General features: G+C 38.8%; 2 protein-coding genes across 2 annotated transcripts; both read right to left on the minus strand.

The window, feature by feature from the left end:
- Positions 1 to 10,169: 10,169 nt before the first annotated feature.
- On the minus strand, positions 10,170 to 11,075 carry SLC25A2 (solute carrier family 25 member 2). The gene has a single exon (XM_063083917.1). It carries the CDS (start codon positions 11,073 to 11,075, stop codon positions 10,170 to 10,172), a length of 906 nt encoding a protein of 301 aa, XP_062939987.1.
- Positions 11,076 to 20,097: 9,022 nt separating this feature from the next.
- Positions 20,098 to 22,425, minus strand: TAF7 (TATA-box binding protein associated factor 7). Its single transcript, XM_063087377.1, has one exon. The coding sequence runs from the start codon at positions 21,645 to 21,647 to the stop codon at positions 20,598 to 20,600; it is 1,050 nt and encodes a 349-aa protein (XP_062943447.1). The 5' UTR covers positions 21,648 to 22,425; the 3' UTR covers positions 20,098 to 20,597.
- Between the last annotated feature and the right edge of the window lie 927 nt (positions 22,426 to 23,352).

The raw sequence follows: 23,352 nt of genomic DNA on the forward strand, positions 1-23,352 counted from the left end.
CCCCCATTTTAGAAGTAAGCAAAGGACAACAAGTTAGTTCCAGTGCAGAGTTTAAGTGGTGGGAACAGCAAATAATCCAACACAGAACTGGAAGGAAAAACAAAATACCCACAGACCTGAGACAAAGTTTGATGTTAACTAGGAAAGGCTTCACATCACCAAAGAGCACCTATAACACCTAGAAGGACTGGAAGTCCCCTGGGCCACCAAGCTGGGGAGGGAGGAGGGCTGGGGGCTCCAGCCATGCCCCCCATCACCTGCAACCAGCCCAGTGATGACCACTGAGCCCTAGCGCCCTGGGCTCTCTCGAGCCAGGGTGGTGGGGAACCAAGGGCCTCAGCCACACCCCCCTGGCATCTGCTATGGCCCATGACCAAGCCACCACTGGAAGCCCTGTCTCTCCTGCAGGAATGAAGGGGGTGCCACAGGCCTCAACCCCGCCCTCCTCCTTCCTCCGTCCCTTCACCCCCTTACCCCAAACTGCTCCACAACCAGATCATAGAATGTAAAAAAGTAATATTAATAAATAAATAAACTTAAAAAAAAAACTGGGGGGGAAGTATATGGAAGGAATAGGAAGTGAGCAAAAACAGCATAAAAATCTTTGCATCTCATATTAATGCGTACCAGAAAATTCTACCACAGGAGAGATCTCCAACAACCAGGTAGAGCAGATGACTTGTCCTGTTAATATTCATCATCCTCTCTCTTCAGCCATTCCACTACTGGGGCAATGAATCCTTAAGCAGAGAGGCTATGGAGGTGAAGATGGAAGCTTTATATGGGCACAGCAGCATGGACTTCCTCTCTGCATGGCACCTCAAACTATTACCACTTCTGAATGCCAGCAGAAGAAAGCTGAGTCCTCAATATTACACCTTCAGAAAACCAGCCTGCCACTTAATGGCAGGTTAATTATATCAGACCCCTCCCACTTGGGATAGAGCAGTAATTTATCCTTACTGGTTCTGATATCTACTCTAGAAAGTGATTTTTTTCCTGTCTTCACAATGCCGTTGACAGCAATATAATCCAAAAGCTTACAGAATGGCTGATCTATCAACATGATATCCTACAAAACATTGCATTAGACTAAGAGGTCCATTTGGGGCAGATAGATAGATCGAACAATAGATACATGACCAAGAGATCCACAAATTTTACCATGTACACCTTTATCCCCAGAAACAACTAGGCTAATAAATCATGGCAGGATCTATTAAGAAGTTCCACTAAGGCACTAACTTTGATACCACCCTGAAAGGTTGGGAAGCTGTCCTCCAAGATGCAGTATATGAACTGAGGCAACAACTCTGACCCAACTAGCTAGACTACATAGGTCCATAAACCAAGAGGCGGAATAGGATTAGCTCCTCTCACCAAAGCTCCCAGTGATCTGATAGAGCATTTTTGCTTCCCATCCATAAAATCTTTAGGCTCCACTGCATTTCAGTTGAATTTGAAACTGCTTACCACCTGGTCACATTGGGCTACTCATACCATGGACAAACAGGCAAAGAAAGCAGCTACTGTGATAATGGTGGTAACTGACCCTGATTACTATGAGGAGCTTGGGTGACTGTGACATAACTGGCATAAGGAAGAATACATCTGAAACTCAGGAGATTAACTAGGGTATCGCTTGGTGCTTCTACTGACAGTATCAGTGGTAAATGGACAACTGCAGCAACTACAGTCTGACAAGAATGAGGCCATTAAGGGCTTAAACCCCTCAAGGATAAATGTCTTGACTCTCCATAAAGGAAGAACAATACACCAGGCAAAATTTAGAAATTTAGAATGGATGATGTATCAGGGAGATGATAAATATTGATTATGGCCTCAGGTCCAGCTAATGTAGCAATAACTGTAGCTTGTTTCACTAACCCTCTCAATTTAAGTCTTTTCACAAATAGTACTTGGCTACACTTCAAAGGAAAATCTTTTATGGATTGGACTTAGTCCTCTTTTGTCAGGCGAGAAGTGAGAAAACTTTTTCTTACATACACACACACATACACAAATTGGGGCCCCATATTGTAGTATGAAAACTGGATATAACAGAAGCATGAGAAGACTCTCAGTAACGCCATTGGTGTACTATATCTTATACCTCTTATAATCCATTTCAGATCCTCTTGACCTTGCCTATCTCATGTTCCAGATGTGGCTAGTGATTGCCAGCTCCATGTGAGTGCTAACAGACTTATGCAGGTGCAACTTGACAGTACTTTTTGCCTCATAACTATGTCACATTTTCTTTTGGCTCTTACCTAAAAGCTTTTCTGTTGAAACCAATTTAATAGGATGCCATGGAACCCTGCTCAGCACCCACATATGTGCAATTAGAAAATGTGAGGAAGGTTGTTGCTTGTGTGCTGAAGCTTTCACCAGAGGGCCATGGGGATGAAAAATAAATTTTCCCCATCACCTCTCCCCCAACTAATTCTCAAATGTAGTGTCTATGGTTTCTTGGAGAATTGGGATTAAGAAATCAGTTGCAACTGATAATAGCCAATACACTGCAGCACTCTTGAATTGGCTTTTCCACCTTTCCTGCTTCACTTTCCTGGTCCCTAGTTTCCTAGGATTGCTCTCCCTAATAACCCTTTGTCTTATACTCTGCTTTTGGGGGAACTCAGACTAAAACAGATACATTTTCTGTAATAAAAGGAGACCTGGAACATGTGTTCTATTTGCATATATATTCACAAAAACCATTATCATGATAAATAAAAACTAATTTAAAAACTGCTTACCTATAGGAAATAAAGTGTAAAGGGGTAATGTGGGTGGGGTGGACGTAAGACTTATCAGAGTAAATGTTTCATATAATTTTTTGAACCATGAAATTTATTATCTAGTCAAAATGAAAACCTTATGCTAGGTGAAATAAACCAAACACTAAAGGATAAATATTGTATGATTCCACTTATATGAAATATCTAGAACAGGCATATTCATAGGGACAGAAAGTAGATTAGAGGTTACCAAGGATAAGGGGAGGGAGAAATGGGGAAGTATTGCTGAATGGGTACAAAGTTTCTGTTGGGGTGGTGAAAAATTTTGGAAATAGTGGGTATGGTTGCACAACATTGTGAATGTAATTAATGCCACTAAATTGTACACTTAAAAGTGGTTAAAATGGCAAGTTTTGTGTTACATATGATTTACCACAATAAAAAAAGAAATTCAAAAAAAGTAAACTCATTTAAGAAACAAAAACCAAAAAGAACCATAAACTGCTGAGCAACACCCTGAAAAATATTCGCCCTCACAATAAAAAAATACAAAACCAAAAAAAAAAAAAAATTAAGTTAGAAAGAATGAAAGTGAAATAAAAACAATTTCAGACAAAAATGAAGAGTCTTTGCCCCTAGCAAACCCACATTAAAGAGAATTCTAAAGAATTTACCTCAGGTAGAAGGCAAATGACCATAGACGGAAAATCTGAGATAATAAAAGCCAGCACATACATAGTTTCCTAAATGCCAGTCAGTGCATTAAGTACTATGCATATATTAAGTCATTTATTCCTCACACGGCTCTATGAGTAATCCTCAGATTACTGTTGAAAAAACTAATACACAGAGAGTTAGGAAACTTGCCTAAGGAAACACACCCAATTAGGGGCAAAGCCAGGATGTGAAACCAAGTACTGAGGATTTAAAATCTATGTTCTTAAACTTGCAATGCTGACACGAAACCACTAATAAAATGCAAAGAGAGTGGTAGATATTGCATTAGTCCGTTTTTGTTGCTTATAACAAAATACATGGAACTGGGTATTTTATAAAGAAAAACAAAATTTATTGCTTACAGTATCTGAGGTTGGGAAATCTAAAGTCCATCTGGTGACGGCGGCAGTGACCCAGGTGTCTCACATTGCAAGATGGTGGATGCAGAGAGCGCAGAGAGAGACAGTTCCTCATTTACTGTCCTTTTAAAGCCCTCAGAACCACGCCCATGATCACCATTTTTAATCTATTCACTAGGCATGGTCCTACAATCTAACCACATCTTCAAGGCTCCACCTTTCAATTACCATAATAGGATTTCCCACCCTCTTAACAGTCACAGCGGGGGCCAAGTTCTAATACATATAACTTGGGGAACACAATTCAAGCTTCAGGGAGTTTTGGGGGGGACATAATTCAATCTACTACAGATATATGGATAAATCCAAGCAAATAACAATAATAATGTTATGTGGGTTTGAAAATGTGCAGACACAAAGAGCCTATACTTAGGGGAATGTGATGAAATAAAGTGTTCTGAGATTGTATTGGAGGTTTTACCAACACAGTAAAGCAAAGAAATGCAAGTTAAGTGGATTGGAGAGGAAGAAACACAGTTATTATTATTTGCAGATGATATTAAGGAATACACACAAAATCCAAAAGTACCTACTAAAAAATTTTACAATTGAAAAGACCGTTCAGTAAGTTTGCTGAATTTGAAAAATCAACATAAAACCAACTTATTTTATATACCAGCAACAAACAGAAATTGGCATTTTAAATAAAGACACAATTTACAATCACATAAAATCAAGTAGCTAAGAATAAGTGTAGCTAATAAAGTGCAAGATCTCTATGGAGAAATATATGACTTTATACAGAGACACCAAAATAACTCAAATAAATGGGGTAATATATAATGTTCATAAATTGCAAGATTCACTATTTTAAAGTTATCAATTTTCTTCTCCTCCAGGATATTACATTACTTTAACTTCACTTTAAAATTCATATGAAAGAATAATATAACAATAATACCTACAAAACTTCTTTAGAAAAAAATGGTGTATTTTCCTTTTTGTAAAAGATCACTGATACCATCATGGGGATCCACCCTTATGATTCATTTAAACATAATTACCTCCCAAAGTCCCCATCTCCTAATATCATCACATTGGGATCTGTAGTAGGTTGAATTATGTTCCTCCCAAATTCATTGAAGCTTGAATTGTGTCTCCCAAGTTTTATGTATTAGAAACGTGGTTCCCACTGTGACTGTTAGGAGGGTAGAAAATCCTGTTATGGTGACTGAAGGGTGGAGCCTTGAAGAGGTGATTGGATTGTGGGAACCATGCCGTAGCAAATGGATTATAAATGGTGGTCTGGGGTATGGTTCTGAGGGCTTTAAAAGACAAGAGAGGAAAGAGTCTCTTGCTCTCTCTGCTCCACCATTTTCACAATGTGATACCTTGCCATCATGTCATCACCACCAAGGCTCTCACCAGATGTGTTCCCTGGACTTTGGACTTCAGCCTCCAAAACTGTAATCAATAAATTTTGTTTTCTTTACAAATTACCCAGTTCTGTGTATTTTGTTATAGTCAACAGAAATGAACTAATACAGGGCCTCAACATGAATTTTGAGGGAATGCTAACATTCAGTCCATAACACAGATCAATGGAGAAAAGAGGAAACGTTCAATTAAAAATGGTTATCCATATAGAAAAAGAGTAAATTGGACCACCATCTTACACCATAATTTAAAAATCAACTCCAAATGGATCTAAGACTAAAATGTGAAAAAAAAAAATGCAAAATTTTGAAGCTCTTAGAGGAAAATAAAGGTAAACATACTTTAGACCATGAGGCAGAAATAGATTTCTTTAAAAAGACATTGACTGTAGAATAAAGGACTGATAAATTTGACTGTATTAAAATCAAGAACTTTGATTCATCAATTGACATCTTAAAGATGTGGAAAGATAAGATACAAACCGGGAAAAGGTACTCACAATACACACACTAACAAGAATTAGTATCAAAATTATATTTAAAAAATGAAACTTAAACATTTAAAAATATATAAAGAACTCTAAAGAAATGTAAACAAAAATAATGATAGAAAAATGGTAAAAGCTGTGAACAGACATTTCACAGAAGAAACACATATAACCTACAGACACATGAAGAGATGTTCAACATCTTGTGCTGTAATCAGAGAAATGCAGAACAAAACCAGGATAAGGTATACAGTTGTTTGGCAAAAATTAAAAAGCCTGACAACACCAAATATTGGAAAGGACATGGATCCAAGAGACCCAAGGCTTACATATTGCAAGTGAGAGCAAAAATCACGTCAAACACTTTGGAAAATAGTTGGGCATTACCTATTAAATTTAGATAATTTCATTCCTAAATAAATACTTGAGAGTTCCAGAATTTCTGTTCTTAGTTATATACCCAAAAGAAACTCTTACACATTTACATCAGAAAATATATACAAGAAAATACGTATTGACAGTATGCACAAGGCAAAAATCAGAAAACAATTCAAATGTCAATCAACTGAATCAATAAACTGTGGCATTTCATTCACAAAATGGGATATTTTACAGCAGCTGAAATAAATGAACTAGTGACACACAAGATTTTAACAATAAAGTATCAAGTGGGAAAAATGAGTGCCAAAGTATTACATACAGTATTTTACCATTACTACAAAATTTAAAACAACTAGATGAATATATATGGGTATACATATATCAATACACACACACACACACATATGTATGTATACTCATCACCCTGTACCTATGGGGGATTGGTTCCAGGACCCCCATGTATACCAAAATCCATGGATGGTCAAGGCCCCTATATAAAATGGTGCAGTATTTGCATATAACCAATGCACATCCTCCCATATGTTTTAAATCATCTCTAGATTACTTATAATACCTAATAGAATATAAATACTATGTAAATAGTTGTTATATTGCACTGTTTAGGGAATAATGACAAGGGAAAAAAATCTGTACATGTTCAGTACAAATGCAAACTTTTCATTTTTTTCCCCAAATATTTTCTATCCACAGTTGGTTGAATCCATGGATGCAAGACCCACAGATATGGAGGACCAACACACACACACAGGGAGAAATATGTATAATACAATGAAAGCATATTCAATAGAGCAAAGTATGATGCACATGAAATTAAGAATGATGGTCATCTTCATTTGGTGGAGGTGAGGGAGAGGTATGAGAGACCATATAGTTAGATGTAGATTATTACCAAGGCCTCGGCATTTAGGGGGGGTGCTGTGTTCATGAATTCTTATATTATTTATATAGAAAACTGGATAGATACATTCAGAGATACATACCTAGATGATATTGGATAGGTAAGTGAATAAATAAAGCAGGTCACATATGGACTAATGATAAGCGTCTATCATAATTCAATTCTGTGAACCTAGTCCAACAGGATTTTTTTAAAAAGAGTATATGTGATAGAATATAAAGCACACAGAATCACCAATGAAGTATTCTTGCCAAAAATGTTTAACCTCAACCAAGCTTTTATACGTTGTCTCGAGGATCGAAAGCCCAGCACCCGGGAACCTTCCTGGCCAGCAAAGCTGCAGGAACAGAACAGAATCAACATGGAGGAACAACACTTAGATGCAGAGCAAGGGTCTTATCGACGCGAATCAACTTTGATTCCAGACAGCAAAGTGAAGAGAGGAAGCGAAAATAAAATAGAAGCCAGCAGTAGAAAAATAAAGACCTATGTATGCTAAATTCCAGTAAGGCACTCACCAAAACGTAGTAATGGCACTGCGGCAGGTTCCAGAGTCAGAACTCAAAACTAACCCTGCCATGCTGCCTCTTCTTGATTAAATGCGTGCCTGAGTCTGAGAAGATCCCCATGGCTGGTGCTCAGGAGGAAGGAAAAGTATCTACTTTTCATGTGGATGAGCTTTGGAGGAAACAAACACCCAGACCATCAGATCATTGGAGAGAAACCAGATATCACTAGTGTATGAATACCCAGAGATCAATACAGTAGATAAAAATGGTGTGTTAAATATTTTTATATAGATAAATAATTTATCATAGTAATTTATAATAGAACATTCAAATTTCTTTAAACATATTATTTCAAGTTTTTATTTTTGTTTGGAGCACAGATCTGAAATGGTACAAATTGTACCCAAACACTGAACCATGAGTTAAGCAAATAGAATGGGAAAAAAAATTCTCCTGACTTACTTCCATTCTTTACTCCCACTCGCTCTTTCTTGTCTCATACTCTTTCTATTGAAGGCATTTAGTGAAACCTTTAATGGATGACATATGAGAAGAAAGTCTGCTAACAACAGAACTAACTTAGATTCGTTCACAGGTGGCAGGCAGGGGGACTGTGGTCTCTGAAATGTCTACTTCCTGCAGAAAGCCAGTCCCATTTTCTAGTCTGCTTTAATCCAGGCCTGCTTGGATGAAGCTCCACCCAGTAGCTTCTGATCATTCAAGTATGGAATGTGTAACTTAAATATGTAAATAACTCAGAGATAAAGTAGAAAAATGGATTTCTTTTAAAGTAAAAGCAAATAAATGGAGGACCAGACATAGCTCTTGAACACACCAAGCATGACATTGAGCATCCCCTCCCCCAAATGTCCACAGCAGCCCTTATTTGTCAGCATCTCGTTTCCCTGACCCTCTTCTTCTGGCACTATCGCTAGAGTTACCACAGGGGATTCATGGATAGCCAAAAGCTTACGGAAACTGGAGGTTTCACACAGGATTTACATTCTGAGACACTGATAGACACATATGGTATGGACTATTATGAAGACTTCCTTTAACTTTACAGGCTGCTTAAAAACACTTATTATTGAGAGAGACCTTGCTGATCTCAGAGCAGCATGGAATGATGAGGCTTACTTTAGTGGTGACAAGAATGACCCCATTATACCACAGGGACAAAGAACAGCTAGCTGCTCATCTCCAAGTCTGTGGGGAACAGATGAACTATGGTTTGGCGGGGAGGGGTTGTTCTGTCTTGTTGAATTGTGTGTGGGGTTATTCTGATTTTTGGTTTTTTGTCTGTGCATATACACATACATATGGTATAGTTTGATAAAATTGCCGTTCTTATGTTTCATTGCTTTATAAAATCACACCTCATATACAGTCATCATTAAAATTCACTCATGGCCAGTTCCAAATTTAGAAGCTCTAACACTGTAAAAGAATGGCAAGGAATTATGGACCCCAAGGTAAACTTCAAGAATGGGTCAATCCTGACATTACTCTGTGGAGTAAAAGCACTCAGTTCTGTCTAGTTCTGCCTGAGAGGAGATGACTTCCCCAGGAGTACTGTCACTCTATCACAAATAGGGAACACGAGCTTTTCTTAACTTTGGCACTTTCTGTTCCCTAGAAGAGTTTCTGACAGGTGGAGGCAGAGAGGACAGTGAGTGACCCAAAATGAATCAACAACCCCTAAATGGGCCAACAGAACACCCTGGGATCCTACCCAGGCCAGGACCCAAAGACCAGAAGCTAAGAAGTTTGTCAGCTATGTGGGTCTTCATCAAAGTATGTCAGCTCAGCTCCTTCCTCAATCTAAAGCCCAGCTTTTTGGGAGAGGAAAAGAAGGGAAATTGGTGCAGGTGAAGGCCATGTTGCCTCTCAAAGGCTGATTCTAGGCCACACCTCACAATATAGTCAGAGTGCAGAATATAATCCCACTTTGAAAATGAATGGCACTATTTTAAGAGTAGAGCATCTTGGGGAAATCCAGGATGCCTGTTCTGAAACTTTAACTCCAGGATGTAAAAGCCACACCAGTATATAGGTACCTTCTCCTCTTAAAAACCTAGATGAGTGTTTTGGTTTTCATGCACCACACAAGACATTTTTAAAACTTTAACTGCCTAGTATAATGCATATGTTAAGAGGCCCTATATCCTGAATGGGTTAAACGATCATTTATACCTATCTTCATGAAATATGGTCAACGCTAGGTTTTTTTGGGTGATATTTGAGATTAAACATAGAACCAAATTATGTTTCACATAACCGTCCAAACTGCCTGTAAACATACAGACTTATGCAATAGCCCTGATAGAACTGTATTTAGCCTTTTATATTAGGTACATGGGGCCCTCAGTACACCCTGTGTATCCCACCAAAGGCAACAGCAGCAACTTTTCTGTTTCAATACAATTATAAGCCGAAATTATATGATGTAGAATAGAGGTCCTTCCATAAAGTTTAAGATTTAGGGTAGAAGAAGGGTAGACAAAACCAAAATTCCCATGAAGTCAAAAATAATTGCACTTTGGTATTGTACTCCATGAACCTTGACATAACCTGTAGTTCTCAAACTCTCGTACTCGGATCTGGGTTCATCAAAACCCTTCAATATGCTTCCAACTGGCTCATCATCATCTTCCTGCTGTATTCATAGGCCAAAAATAGTGCCCCATTGGCAGGAAATGCTCGAATCATAGTAGCTTTCAGTCCAGAGTATAAGGCTGCTATTCCTTCATTTCTTACAATACTTAAAAGGGTTCCCATAAATCCTGCCTGTTTTCCAAGCATGGAAAGAACCTGAATTCTGGATTTAATACAATCCACTGGGAACACGACAAGCCAGAGACAAATTCCAGCAACTCCACCACTTAACATCAAATGAACAGGGCCTAGTTCATCTTTTGATCTCCCTGATGCAAAAAACGATCGGCTCAGTTCATAACCACCGAAGAAGAAGAAATAGCCCGGTACTTCTTGCAGTAGAGTGCTCGAGAGTCCATGGTAGAAGCCTAAAGGACCATCCTTTTTAAGGATATTCTTCACAACAGACCAAATTGTATTGTGACTCCTTGGTATTTTCCCTGACAACTCCATCTCATACATGGTCTGTAGCCGGCACTTCACAAGCTCAGTGGGGCAGAGCGCCAGCGCAGCAAACGCAGAGGCTAAGGACCCGGCGGCTGCAGTGTGCAGATCACTCAGGTGTGCCTGCTTGTCCAGTCCAACTACCTTCCTGACAAACTGTTGGCAAAATCCGTAGCACATGAAGAGGACAGAGTTCTCGGCGACGTAGGCGATCAACGCTGGGCCGGTTCCCTTGTAGAAGCCCCGGAAACCCACTTGGTTGTACGTCTTCAGGAAGCAGTCGGTGAGGCCCTTGTACAGGTCGGGGAACGTCTGCATCTTCACTTTTATTGTGTCGAAGGGCTGCCCTGTCAGTACACAAGCTGTGCCCCCTGCGGCCCCCGCTGTGAGGTCGATGGCGGCTTGGATGCCAGGACTGGACTTCATGTTCGCTCACTCATCTGCTGGTCCCGGTGGAAGGCAGCTCCCTCTCTGGAGTGCAGGACCTGCCTCTCACGTCCAGTGGCGGCGAGCACCGGTGGGGAGAGGCTCCGACGCCTGCTCTCGGCTCTCACGCCCCGACAGGAGGCCGCTTAACCCCACGCTTGGCGGCTGGTCGCCCCGCTCCAGCCTCGCGGCTCACTGAAATAACCCCCGGCCGGTGGCCTCGCGTGCAACTCACTAGGGCCTCGTGCCAGGCCAGGCCCCTGCAGTAGCCCGGCCATCCCTGTGCCAGCGGGCCAGAGACGCAGACCAAATAAACACTTTTAGTGAATTGTAATACAGCCATTGAAAGCTTTTCCATAAATTCTTTCATTTATGGCCAGAGACTCTAGGCGCCCTATTCACCTGGTGGGGAAAGAAATGCTTTCCCATTCTGCCAGAGTCCCCAGTTTATTGCTATGCAAAATAGAAGATGCTCTCAGTGGCTCAAGCCTGGACTCAAAGGGTCGATCTACAGAAACAGAGTTTTAAATTAGAGAAGACAATTTGGTGGTAGCTACTTGAGGGTCGGTGGCTGCTTCTGATCAGAAAACCCCCAACGAGGTACTGCTTCTCCTGACTCTCTTGGGTGTGGCGCCATGGAGGCCTGAGCCCAGCAGATGTGCTACTCCGTGCCTGCAAAATGCACATCACCAAGGACCTGGGACTGCAAGCCCTGGAAGCTGGTGGAACACGGAGTTCTTATCATTTCTAGAGGTAGGACACGGCATTTTACAACCGACTTTAAAAGGAGATAATATACATACTGCTAAGAAACTTGATAGAAAAGAGCCGTGTGGCCCCAGCGCTTTATGCTTGCTGTGTTTTGAGGTTCTTGTTGAGGACCCACACAGTTTTATGTAGCAGTATAAGTTTGGAATATAAATGACATGTTTAGCTTCCAAGGCGAGAAGCTGTTTTGGGCATTAGGAAGGGTACCGCTGTCAGGGCACACTTTTTTCTCCCAGATGTTCATAATCCCAATGTAGGAACAAATTCTCTCCAGGATTATATTCTAAGCCCTAGTCAATATTTTACTTTGGAGGTATAAATAAATAAATTAAATAAATAAATAAATAAATAAATAAATAAATCTGGGGAGCTAAAAGTATGCTGAAATGATTATTTCATTTAGAAAGCTTTCCTCATCTGATTATTCTTGGCTGTTAATATTTAAAATTGAGGCACTGAAAAGCTGATTGTGCATGGATAGTTTGTCAATAGGTAATCTTCATTACAGCAAATAGTGACCTGGCCTTCGTTTTTTTTGTTTTTGGTTTTTTTGTAGAATGCCCAAATGTCAGTATTTGGAGTTTTCTCTGGAACCACATGATTTCTTTAGAGAATAACCTTCCAATCTTGATTCTGGTGGGTGGGGGTGGGGATGAGAAAGGTAGGTTATATACCTAGATACTGATTTAATGAGAACAAGATGATAAAAGAGGGGTGACATTCCTGCAGGAAATATACAGATTTGCAGATAATTTCCTTGTTTGATGCTGTACACGCCAGCCTCGTCTGTGCCTGCTTTCTCTGAGTTTGAGCCTTCTTTGTTTCAATTTATCCAGAAAATAAACTTTCTATCTTTTGTGGGATTGGAAAGACTTATCTAGCTTCATAGGATGGGATAGGGATACTGACATCCAAGAACTCCACACACAGACTTCAATATAAATCTCATGTTTCTAGCCCCACACCTTCCCTGGAATCTCCTGCTTGCAAAACTTTTGCCTTTCACAGGTTCTTTATCAAGTGGGTTTGTCTCTCTTTGGTATAACCCCTTGCAGACATTTAGCATGTAACTTTCTCTGATCTCTGAATTCAATTATCATTTCTCTATCTGCTCTGGTCTTCTGAAAATGGGTTGACATCTCTCATTCACTGTTGTCTAATCTACTCTCTTTGTCCTTATGGGTTATCATCTTTTAATAATCTTTTAATAATTGGCAGGATTTTTGATAGAGAAAAGAGATGTGAGAACAATCTGCCATTTTAAACTAGAAAACTTTCTTAAGATTTTTAAATCCTTCATGTGATATTTGAGGGGTGTTTTTTTTTTAATGTTTTTATTTCACCCTCAGGAAAGACAAGTGGGAAAAAGCATATTTTAATACTTATTATGAAAACCCTATCAAGTTATCTAGATATGCATTAAAAACTTACTGACCACTGATTAATTGTCCATTAATTACATCTAGTTCATTATTTATTTAAAAAACACACACACTGAATCTATCAAGAAGTGCAAGATAAGCAATCAACTGCTTTTGCATTATGTTCCTTTATACATTTTATAGAAACAAAATGAGTAATCATCTCAGGAATTAGCATTGGAGCTTCAAGCTTTTCTATCTAAAAAATTCAAAAATTTGTACTGTATAATAGTAACTACACTTATATTAGCCATTTTAAAGATTGATACAGGTAATCTCATTTGTGGTTGAATAAGCATTTAAACCACGAAAAACATGCATAAAATTTGAATAGTTTACTGAGTGCTAACTATATTCAAGGCATTATGTTATGCACTATATTACTGCACTAATTACCAAATGGTAGCATAACATATTAAGTAGACTTTGCTACAGTCACCTAATATATATTAAAAACCTTTCTTTGAAGACTCTTGAAGAATAAAATAATATATTGTAGACATGCATACATGCTGAGTCAATATTGGACTACAATTGTTTTGTTTTCAATTTTCTCTCAAATTAGTGCAGTAACTTTATACTCTGAATTTAGCTGTTCATCCATCAAGGAAAAAAAAGAAGGACATCTAATCTTTCCTGTTTGGCTTTTCCACAAAGAGATACTGTACAGATACTGCACACATCCTGGGCAAAGGAAAGAACAGGAATTTTTAAGAAATAAATATGCTACATTAACCATACACCTGCTAATAATGGGAGTCAAAATACAAGCTACATATAGGAGAACTAAATTGAAGTAGAGATGCAAGAGAAATTTGACAAAGCTTCAGAAAGACCTGAAAATGGCTGAATCATGATACTGCCCCTGCAGTGGGCTTGAAGTGCTGAGCAATCTTCCTAGGACCTTGCATGCACCTGAAATGAGACAAGTCTTTCCCATGAATAAAAACCAAGGACTTCAGAATAGCACTGTCTCAAGACATTGTCTTTTAAGGTAGAAAGCATTTCATATGAAGTTGAGAGAATGGAGTCATATGCTACAATGTCATTACCAATTATGAAAAGACATATGGTGAGTGTATTAGTTTTCTGTTGCTTATAACAGAATACCTGAAACTGTGTAATTTATAAAGAAAACGAAGTTTTTCTCTTATAGTTTTGGAGGCTGGGAAGTCCAGGGTCTAGGGAGCACATTTGGCGAGGGCCTTCTCCTTGGTGGGAACTCTGCAGAGTCTAGAGGCAACCAGAGTATTACATGGCAAGAACTGCATGAGCAAGAGAGTTAAAAAGCTCACTTGCTCTCCTTATAAAGCCATCAGAACCACTCCCTAATAATCCCATTAAACATTAACTCATTACTCCATGAATAGACTAATCCATTCACAAGGGCACAGACCTCACAATCCAATCACCTCTTAAAGGCCCCACCTTTCAAATACCATATCAGGATTGCTCACCTTCCTAACACTGTTACAATGGGGATCAAGTTTCCAAAACACATGAACTTTTGGGGGACATTCAACCCATGCCAAGTCCTTTTAAATTTTGAATAACTGTTCAAAGCCCAAGCAGATACAGTAAAAAACCAAGTAGACACTGAAATTCTAGTTATCAGTGACACAATTCACATGCGGTCTTACAGAATCACTTAAAATTAGTGTAAGACTATTGCCTGACATGAGTTTCCAATTCAGGAGTACTTGAAACTCCAATATGGGAATACATTCTCTTCAAACTATAATCTGAAAAGCAATGCTTAGTTTTCCCTAGATATGAAAATTAGAACAAAAAGAGAATACTGTATAGCTGATCTTAAAGAACAATTTAGAAAAGGAAGAGCAATTCTTTCTTCATCTCAATGTGACCACCAGAGATGAAACAGTAAAACTTTCAGCCAGAAGAGCCCACAAAACCATAACTTAAGATAAATGTAAATGACAGTGTCCCAGTATGTTCCTGTTCCATTAAACAAAGCTATTTGAAGGAAAATATTACATTAAAAACCACACTCCAGGGCGCATTAATAGGGAATGGTCTATACCTTCATTGAATTGTCAGACATAGTTACACAAATAGTAGAGACAGAGTTCAAGTTCCAGGAAACACATTTGACTAGACAGCTGGACTTGGAGAGAACAGAACCCAGCATATGCTATAACACTGCCCAAGACAACAGGCAATCTTAAGCAACTGAAACCATTTTTTCTTAATTCTAACTAACTAAAATGATGATGCTTCTGTTTCTAAGCACATCCTCCAGAGCATACATACCAAAAAATAATGGCAATAGAGCTTCCAACTTTTTAGTGAAGACCACCACCCTTGACAAGACTGAACATCTAAATGTATCACATGCTCCCTAGCAATTACACTGAGTGGCAGATAGGGTTACAAGAGAAAGTAAGGTTTCAGCTGAGGCCTGAATGACAAAAAGCTAGCCATTAGACTATCTAAAGATTTATTTTATCAATATACAATGTAGTTGATTTTTGTGTCCCTTTACCGATTCCTCCCTCCCCCCTCCCTCTCTCCCCTTCCCATCTATCTGTTCACTCGTCTTAACAAGTTCAAGGAATTATAATTGTTGTGTCTTCTTCCCCACCCACCCCCATTATTTGTGTATTTATTTATTTTTAGCTCCCACAAATAAGTGAGAACATGTGGTATTTCTCTTTCTGTGCCTGACTTATTTCACTTAATATAATTTTTTCTAAGTCCATCTATGTTGCAATGAATGGTAGTATTTCATTTTTTTATATATAGCAGAGTAGAATTACATTGTGCAGATATACCATGTTTTCCTTATCCTCTCTTATGATGATGGACAGTTGGGCTGGTTCCAACTCTTGGCTATTGTAAATAGTGCTACAATAAACACTGGAGTACAGGTATCCCTTCAACATGATAATTTCCATTCCTCTGGGTATATTCCCAGCAGTGGAATAGCTGGGTCATATGGTAGATCTATCTGTAATTGCTTGAGGAACCTCCAAACCATTTTCCATAAATGCTGCACCATTTTGCAGTCCCACCAACAGTGTAGGAGGGTTCCTTTTTCTCTGCAACCTTGCCAGCATTTATCATTCTCAGTGTTTTGGATATTAGCCATCCTAACTGGAGTGAGATGGTATCTCAGTGTGGTTTTGATTTGCATTTCCCGAATGCTGAGTGATATTGAGCATTTTTTCAAGTGTCTGTTGGCCATTCACATATCTTCCTTTGAGAAATGCCTATTCAGACTTCTGAAGATCTTTCCAGGAAAAGAGAACTGTAAACACTAAAGCTCGGCTGTGGGAAAGAGCTGGGTGTTTGAAGTAGAAAAAGAAGGCCAGGGTGGTTGCTGTGTAGTGAGCAGTTTTCCGTTTGTGTTTTCACTTAAGAATTCTTACTAAAGACTATATACATGAATGTTTATTCAGCTTTCTGTGGAATAGCAAATATAAAATGGAACAACCTAAGTAAACATGAATAGGGACATTGATAAAATTAAGAAAAAAATCTATACCACACAGAAAAGCAGTAGATATATATGTTGATAAGGAAGGATACCCATAATATATTTTTGAGTGATGAAGTTGCAGAATAGTGTTTATAACAAAATCATATTTTTTGCTATACAGAACTACACATATGTATTTAGTTTATTACAGACCAAATAAAGGCCTGGAATAATACATATCAAAATGATAAGAACAGTTTACCATATAAAGTTGATGTGAGAGGGAAGACTTTTTTTTTTGTAAAACTTTCTATAATTATTTTCAAGGAGTCTTTTCTTATTTTTGTAATATTTTAAAACACTAATAAAAGTTTTTCAAGACTTCCATTCATGAACCCAGAAACACCAAAAACTGTTGTCCAACTATACACCAAACTCATTAGTCAAGGGAGCTGTGAGAAAAGTGAGTCTTTCATGGTAACTTGGGATTTACTTAAGGAAAATGGGTCACAATCTTTGGTAAAATCTTTCTCTTTTGAAATTTATATACCAGATAATTGCTCTCCATTATGAAACCTTTTAATATTAATGCAAAGCTATCTGTAAATAAATCAAATAAATAAACAATACAGTAGCAAGCTGAGTCAATGTTTATGCTGTAGATATATGAGGCAAACTGTTTCTACTAAAATCTAATTTATAAGCTTTGATTTAGAAAATTTCTTAAATTTGAAATGTGAACCACATTTAAAACAGCTGTTTCTTTATAAATGCTCTTCTACCGTTTCAGTCACTCCTTAATTCAAATAAAAATTTAATCCCCTGTCTTGGTCCAGGCCCTAGTGAATAGGCAGTAATAATGTTTGCTTTTATTATTTATTTACTATATTCCAGGTATTGTTCTAAGCAAGTCTTTTATGATTCAACAGCCAACAACCCAACAGCCCTATGAGGTAGATAATATTATCATGTCCACTTCAGAAATGAGAAAACTGAGGCAAACAGATTAAGTTACCTGCCAAAGATCATATGACACTGAGCTAGCATATAAACCCAGGCACTACATCTTTTGACCATGAGATTTTAATATCTTTACTATTCTTTAGTAAGTTTATCAGTGACTAACAAGCCAAAGTCAGTGTATTTGCAAACTAGTGGGGGATATGAGCAACAGGTCATTTACACTTCAGTATGATAAATGCATAACAGAATATTTGTCCTAGTAGAGTATAGAATGTATGAGCTTATAAGACACTAAATGCTTAGTTCAGTACTTCATGTCCAGTATCTGGTACTGTATGGCACAATAAATGTTTGTTGAATGAATGAATGAGAGAGAGTAGCACAGAGTACAGGCAAGGGCATAATAGGATTGCTTAATCTAGATGGGAGGTCAAGAATACCTTGTTGGAATATTTAGGTTGAGCCATGAGGGTTAAGTAGGACTCGGCCAAACAAAGGAGGCTTCTAGGTGGAATGAACACCTTGTTAAAAGGATCAATGACCCAGAAGAGGAAGAGTGAGTAAAGTCTTTGAAAAAATATAAATAAGCTCAGGATGGATTGACCGCAGTGAGGGGATGTGATGAACTGAGGCTGAAAAGGTAAATGGAGCACTCAAACTCTTGTTGGACTTTCTAAGAAATATAATCCTGAAAGCAGTGATGCACCACTAAGGGTTTTAAGCATGGGACTGACAATTATGTCTTAGATCACTTTGGTGGCAGATTAAAAAAACTAAATTGGATGGTAAAGAAAAATGTTTATATACACACACCAGTCAGGCAGCTACTGCCATTTGTAGGAAGAGAAAATAACAGCTTGAACTAAGACAGTGCCAGTGCAGATGAAGTAGAGTGACTGAAGAATTTTTCAAAAAGTACTATCAGCAGTGAGGGAGAAGTCAAACTTATGGTTCAAGTTTTTTTGCTTCAGCAGCTGGGATGGGTGGTAGTGCCATTTATTTTCACTGAAACACAAGAGGAAGAGCAAGTTTTCAAAAAAAGGAAGAGGATTAGTTCCATTTTGAACATTAGAGTTAAGTTGCATGAGGGCTATTTCCCAATGTGTACTTCGAAGTACTTCCAGTACATAGTTGAATACACTAAATCTGGGGCTCAGAAATCAGGCATAGAAATGTGGACTTTAGAAGCAGCACAGTGCTAATAGCTGAAATAAGAGTAGCCAAAAAGAGACTACCGTGTTAGTGTATCCAGCATCTTTCCTTTCCATTATTGATGGCACTAAGCCATCATTAGTGTTGAGAATTTGGTAAGAATAATTATTTGGTAACTGATCCACTATAAAGCCAAATATAGTGAGAGCTTTCTAAGTGTCAAACTTGTAAGTGTGGCAAAATACCTAGATGTACAAAAACAGGAGAATTTGTCACCTGCCACCCTAACACATTAAGAAAACTTGCTTTTTATTATTTGCAAATCTCAAGAAATAATCCAAAGCCTAGAACCTGAGAGAAACCTTGCTTAAGCTTCCATGTTCTATATTGAAATCTTAAAGTTGTGACAATATTTTGGTAGAAGAAAAATGATCAGATGTGGGAAAAAATAATCTTCCTTGCAAAGTCTCCAAATATCAGCATTTATGATTACACACTGAGGTCTGGATAATTTATTTTTTTAAACATTTCACCACTGTCTCCTGTCAAACAGAAAATTAAAATGGGCTCTAAATGTTTACTTCGTGAGGCTAATATTTTCAAATAAAAGCTTGTTTTAATAAACCAGTCAGGAATGAATTGCATGCAACTCCGCATCTTGTAAATTTTTACCAGTCACTGATTTTTCAAAAATAGCTCAAGTGTTAGGCATTAGATCATCTTAAGAGCATGGAAAATTTAAAAGAATATGAAAATTATGTTTAAGAAATTTTGAAATACCAGACTATGACACTGGCTTCCTACATGAGCAATTTTGATAAAATGACATGGATAAATTACTTCAGCTCTTGGAATATTATAAATAATTGCATGAATTAAATTGAAAATAATTAGAAATATAATCTTGACCCAAAACAATGTAATGGTTCATTGGACTGTACTTAATAGTCATTGCTTTGTTTCCAATATTTTATGCAGGTAAGTTTAGTGCTTTAAAAAAAAAAAAAATGGTACAGACAGAACTTCATCTACAAAAATTAGGGTAGTTTAGGGAGGCTCTATATCTCATGCTTCCCAAATGGAGCAGGTGGACTGAAACCTTAATATAATGCAGAGATGTCTCTTCCCAATTTCTTTGCCCCTCCTGTATTGCTTTTTCTTAAAATTCAGCATAACTGCTTCTTTACCTGCAAAACAGGATCAAACTACTCAGTCATTACACTCAACCAAGAAACCACAGAGGATCTGACTCCCACTAACCATAAAAGAACAAGATACATTATAAGGTGAAAATTAGTTGCTTTTATTTATTGCTAGAGACAACTTTATGAAATAATTTACATCTCTACGTGTAGGAAATTGCTACTGCATGGGAAAACATATGCAAACTAGCTTCACTAGCCTCCAGACTAGGTTCTTCTAATTGATCTCAGACAGCATCACAGAGCAGCAACAGCAGCTTCTGGCAAATGGAGAAACAGTTATCAAAGTCCTACAGTAAAGCTATGATTATTATGGTTGAACTGTTCATTCTATTAATCCTACAACTTTCCTCCAATCATTTTTCTGCCTATACAATCCTACTTCCTGTAGGATGAACACCTCGCACAGTGGTTCTGAAAAACAAATGAGATAATTCAACAGAACTTCTAGCATTAACAAGAATGAGAACTACTGCAAAGTCCTGCAAAGTCTTAATATCCAGTCTAAGTGAGGAAGCCAAGGTTTTTCTAATGCTAAACCAGTCTGAAGATTGGAAATAAAGTATCAAAGTTCTTCTCACTTCTCTAGGAGTGATTCCAGTTCTTCTTGCAAAGAGCTGAGCTGCTCCTTTTCTCGGTCTTCCTTTTGTTTGAGTTCATCCAGCACAGCCTGAAATCTGTTCTTGAGAGCCAGGTTTTCCACTTTCATGATAAGATCCTCCTGTCGTTTTGCCCTGTCCTGGGTCTCTTGGAGCTTGCCTTTCATGTTATCAATCTGTTTCTGAATTCCCATTACCAGCTGACTGGTTCCTTCATTTTCTTGGTGCTGTTCATCTGATTCATTTAGCTTGTCCTGTAGCTGTCTCTCCAGATCTTCCTCAGTATCGATAATGTTTATATCTTCTTCATCCTGATGCTGTGTCTCATCTTCATCTTCACTGCTGCTGCTGAGGTCATTGAATATCTCCCGAAGCTCATCATGTTCTAATGAGTCATGGCCCTGCCTGTGACCAGACATTCCTGGAGAAGAGATATCAAGGCCTTGATTTTCTGTCTCTTTTGTTTCATCTTCAGCAATTATTTCCCAGCGAGTACTAACAGCCTCGGCATCTGTACTCAGCAACCGCTTCACTTCTTTTTCCACATCTGGAGACTCAATATACTTTTTCTTTGCTGTCTTCCGGAACCTTCTCTTTCTGACATTTTTTAGAGGCAGGGTAATTCCATGGTTCCAGATAAACTTTTTCTCTTTATCCTTATCCTTCTTCTTGCTTGCTTTGGGATCAGTAGTAGCAACTGGCTCCTCCACAGGAGGATAGAGATCACCATCAACTGTGGATACAAGCATCTGACAGACATCAGCTGTCTTGTAAAAAGTTTTTTTATCAATGGTTTTCAAGCTTTCCATAACACACGGCAGATCTACCAATTTTGAGGCCAATGGGACCCGGTCCACTCTGACAATTCCATGACGCCCATCAGGGTGTAATTCAATTGTCAGTCTGTCTTTCAGGTTGACATGGCCAGACTGTACTGCCCTCCTCACGGTAGAGGCATATTCCGGAGGTAGGCGTAAGATAAACTGGCTCTCTAGTTCATGAGGAGCATCATCTTTGCTCTTACTCATCTTTAGTTCTTTGTGACTTTTGTCTCCTTTAATAAACACTTGTTGCACTAAAAAGTTTAGGCTACTGCAACAGTTAAAAAGACCAGTTTGTTATGAATTGAATTCTTTAATTACAAAATGTTCTAAGTAGAACAGCAGCTAAGCGTCTGTTTGTCTTAATGTTTAATTATATCCCCAAGTCTTTTCTCTATAAATACGCTGTGACTGAGTACCAGTCGTTACTGACACATTAGCTTATCCACAAAGTACTTTTAAATCTATTAGCTGCAATGCCGAGTTCCGACCTCTAGGTGCCGCTGCCGGACAATGGAGACAGAGCTGGCTAACGAGCGAGCAGGAAAGCAAATGGCGGCTCCTGCGGAATGATTTTCGGCATAGAAAGTAAGGCCCCGCGGGCACTCCCAATCCACAATCTCTCCCGGAATAAAGATATTCAAAAGGCGGGGCGCAGTGAGCTCTCTTCGCCTCGAGTACTTACAATCCAGTGACGATTATAAATTCAGCTTCTCCGGGCCGGAGCAAACGGAAGAGAAAGCCGCTCGGAACAAAGAGACGGAGAGCCAAGCGTCTCCTTCTCGATTCCTTTGTTCTTGCTGCTGCTTGACAAAGTGATCCGCTACTGCTTACCGATGAAAGGGCCCAAGGCTGGTAACGCGAAATCTCGCCGAGATCCGCAGGTCCGAGCGCCAGATTCGGCAGCTCAGCAGCACAGCCAGCCGCGGCACGGAGCTGCGTACCTAGCGGAGAAAGAAGCGCTTAGTCATGGCACGGGGCGGAAAGCGGCCGTGAGTGACAGCACGGCCCAGGCGGAAGTGCGGGCAGCTCCAACGCGCGCAGGCGCAATCGCGCGATTACGTTGCTCAGCGTGAAATTCGTGCTCTCGCGAGAACTTGCCTTTACCGGAGGAAAACGAGAATGTTTCCTGAAGAGCCATAGGTTTGAGATTAAATATTTACAGATGACGGGTCTAAGAAAGACCTAGATCCGCCCCCCTCTAAACCAGCGCTTTTGCCGGCTCGCAGTGGCGCCGGATAGCTTCTAGGCTTCCGCATGATTACCGGAGATAACGGCGTCCTTACAGAAACATCTCGTATGCGCTCCAGAGTATATCCAATCTGGTGCCAATACAAGAATTAAGAATTTATAACTAACTATACAATTGATTTTATTTATTTGTTTGTTTATTATAATTTTTTTATTTTGGGCGGTCGGCCGGAAACAGGGATCGAACCTTGGATCTTGTATACAATGGATTTTAAAGTACCCAAATCAATGAAGTGAGGAGGACCTGCTGCCCATTATATAATTTTAAGTCTGTATTTTGTTACTTATGAAAATGTTCAGAGGGTAACCATGCCTCTGAATTTATTTCTGTTTGGGAGGACTTCAAGGGAACAGGGGTGATTCCTCTTTTTAATGTGTTTGGCATAGATATAAATGTGAACAGAGAAGTAAGTTCTTCTGGAGGCACGGATTCATTTAGAGCAGAATTGTCTGATAGATGGTTTGATGAAAGTAGAATATAATGAAACTATTATTCCCTGCCTCTCGCATGCCAGTAATTTCTAAATTACTTTGGAATTATTTTCATTCCTCCTCTACTATTTTGCTGACTGTTTTCTCCTTGTCTGTTCTATGGATAGTCAGGTGTTCATCGACACGTATTGATAGTGTTTTGGTGTAACTTCGTAACAGTTTCCTCTTA

The sequence above is a fragment of the Cynocephalus volans genome, chromosome 2, assembly GCF_027409185.1.
Source record: "Cynocephalus volans isolate mCynVol1 chromosome 2, mCynVol1.pri, whole genome shotgun sequence".
Classification (NCBI taxonomy): Eukaryota; Metazoa; Chordata; class Mammalia; order Dermoptera; family Cynocephalidae; genus Cynocephalus; species Cynocephalus volans.

Bases quoted from the DNA above. Each gene is read 5' to 3' on its own strand.
- SLC25A2 (XM_063083917.1), bottom strand. From the start codon at position 11,075: ATGAAGTCCAGTCCTGGCATCCAAGCCGCCATCGACCTCACAGCGGGG.
- TAF7 (XM_063087377.1), bottom strand. From the start codon at position 21,647: ATGAGTAAGAGCAAAGATGATGCTCCTCATGAACTAGAGAGCCAGTTT.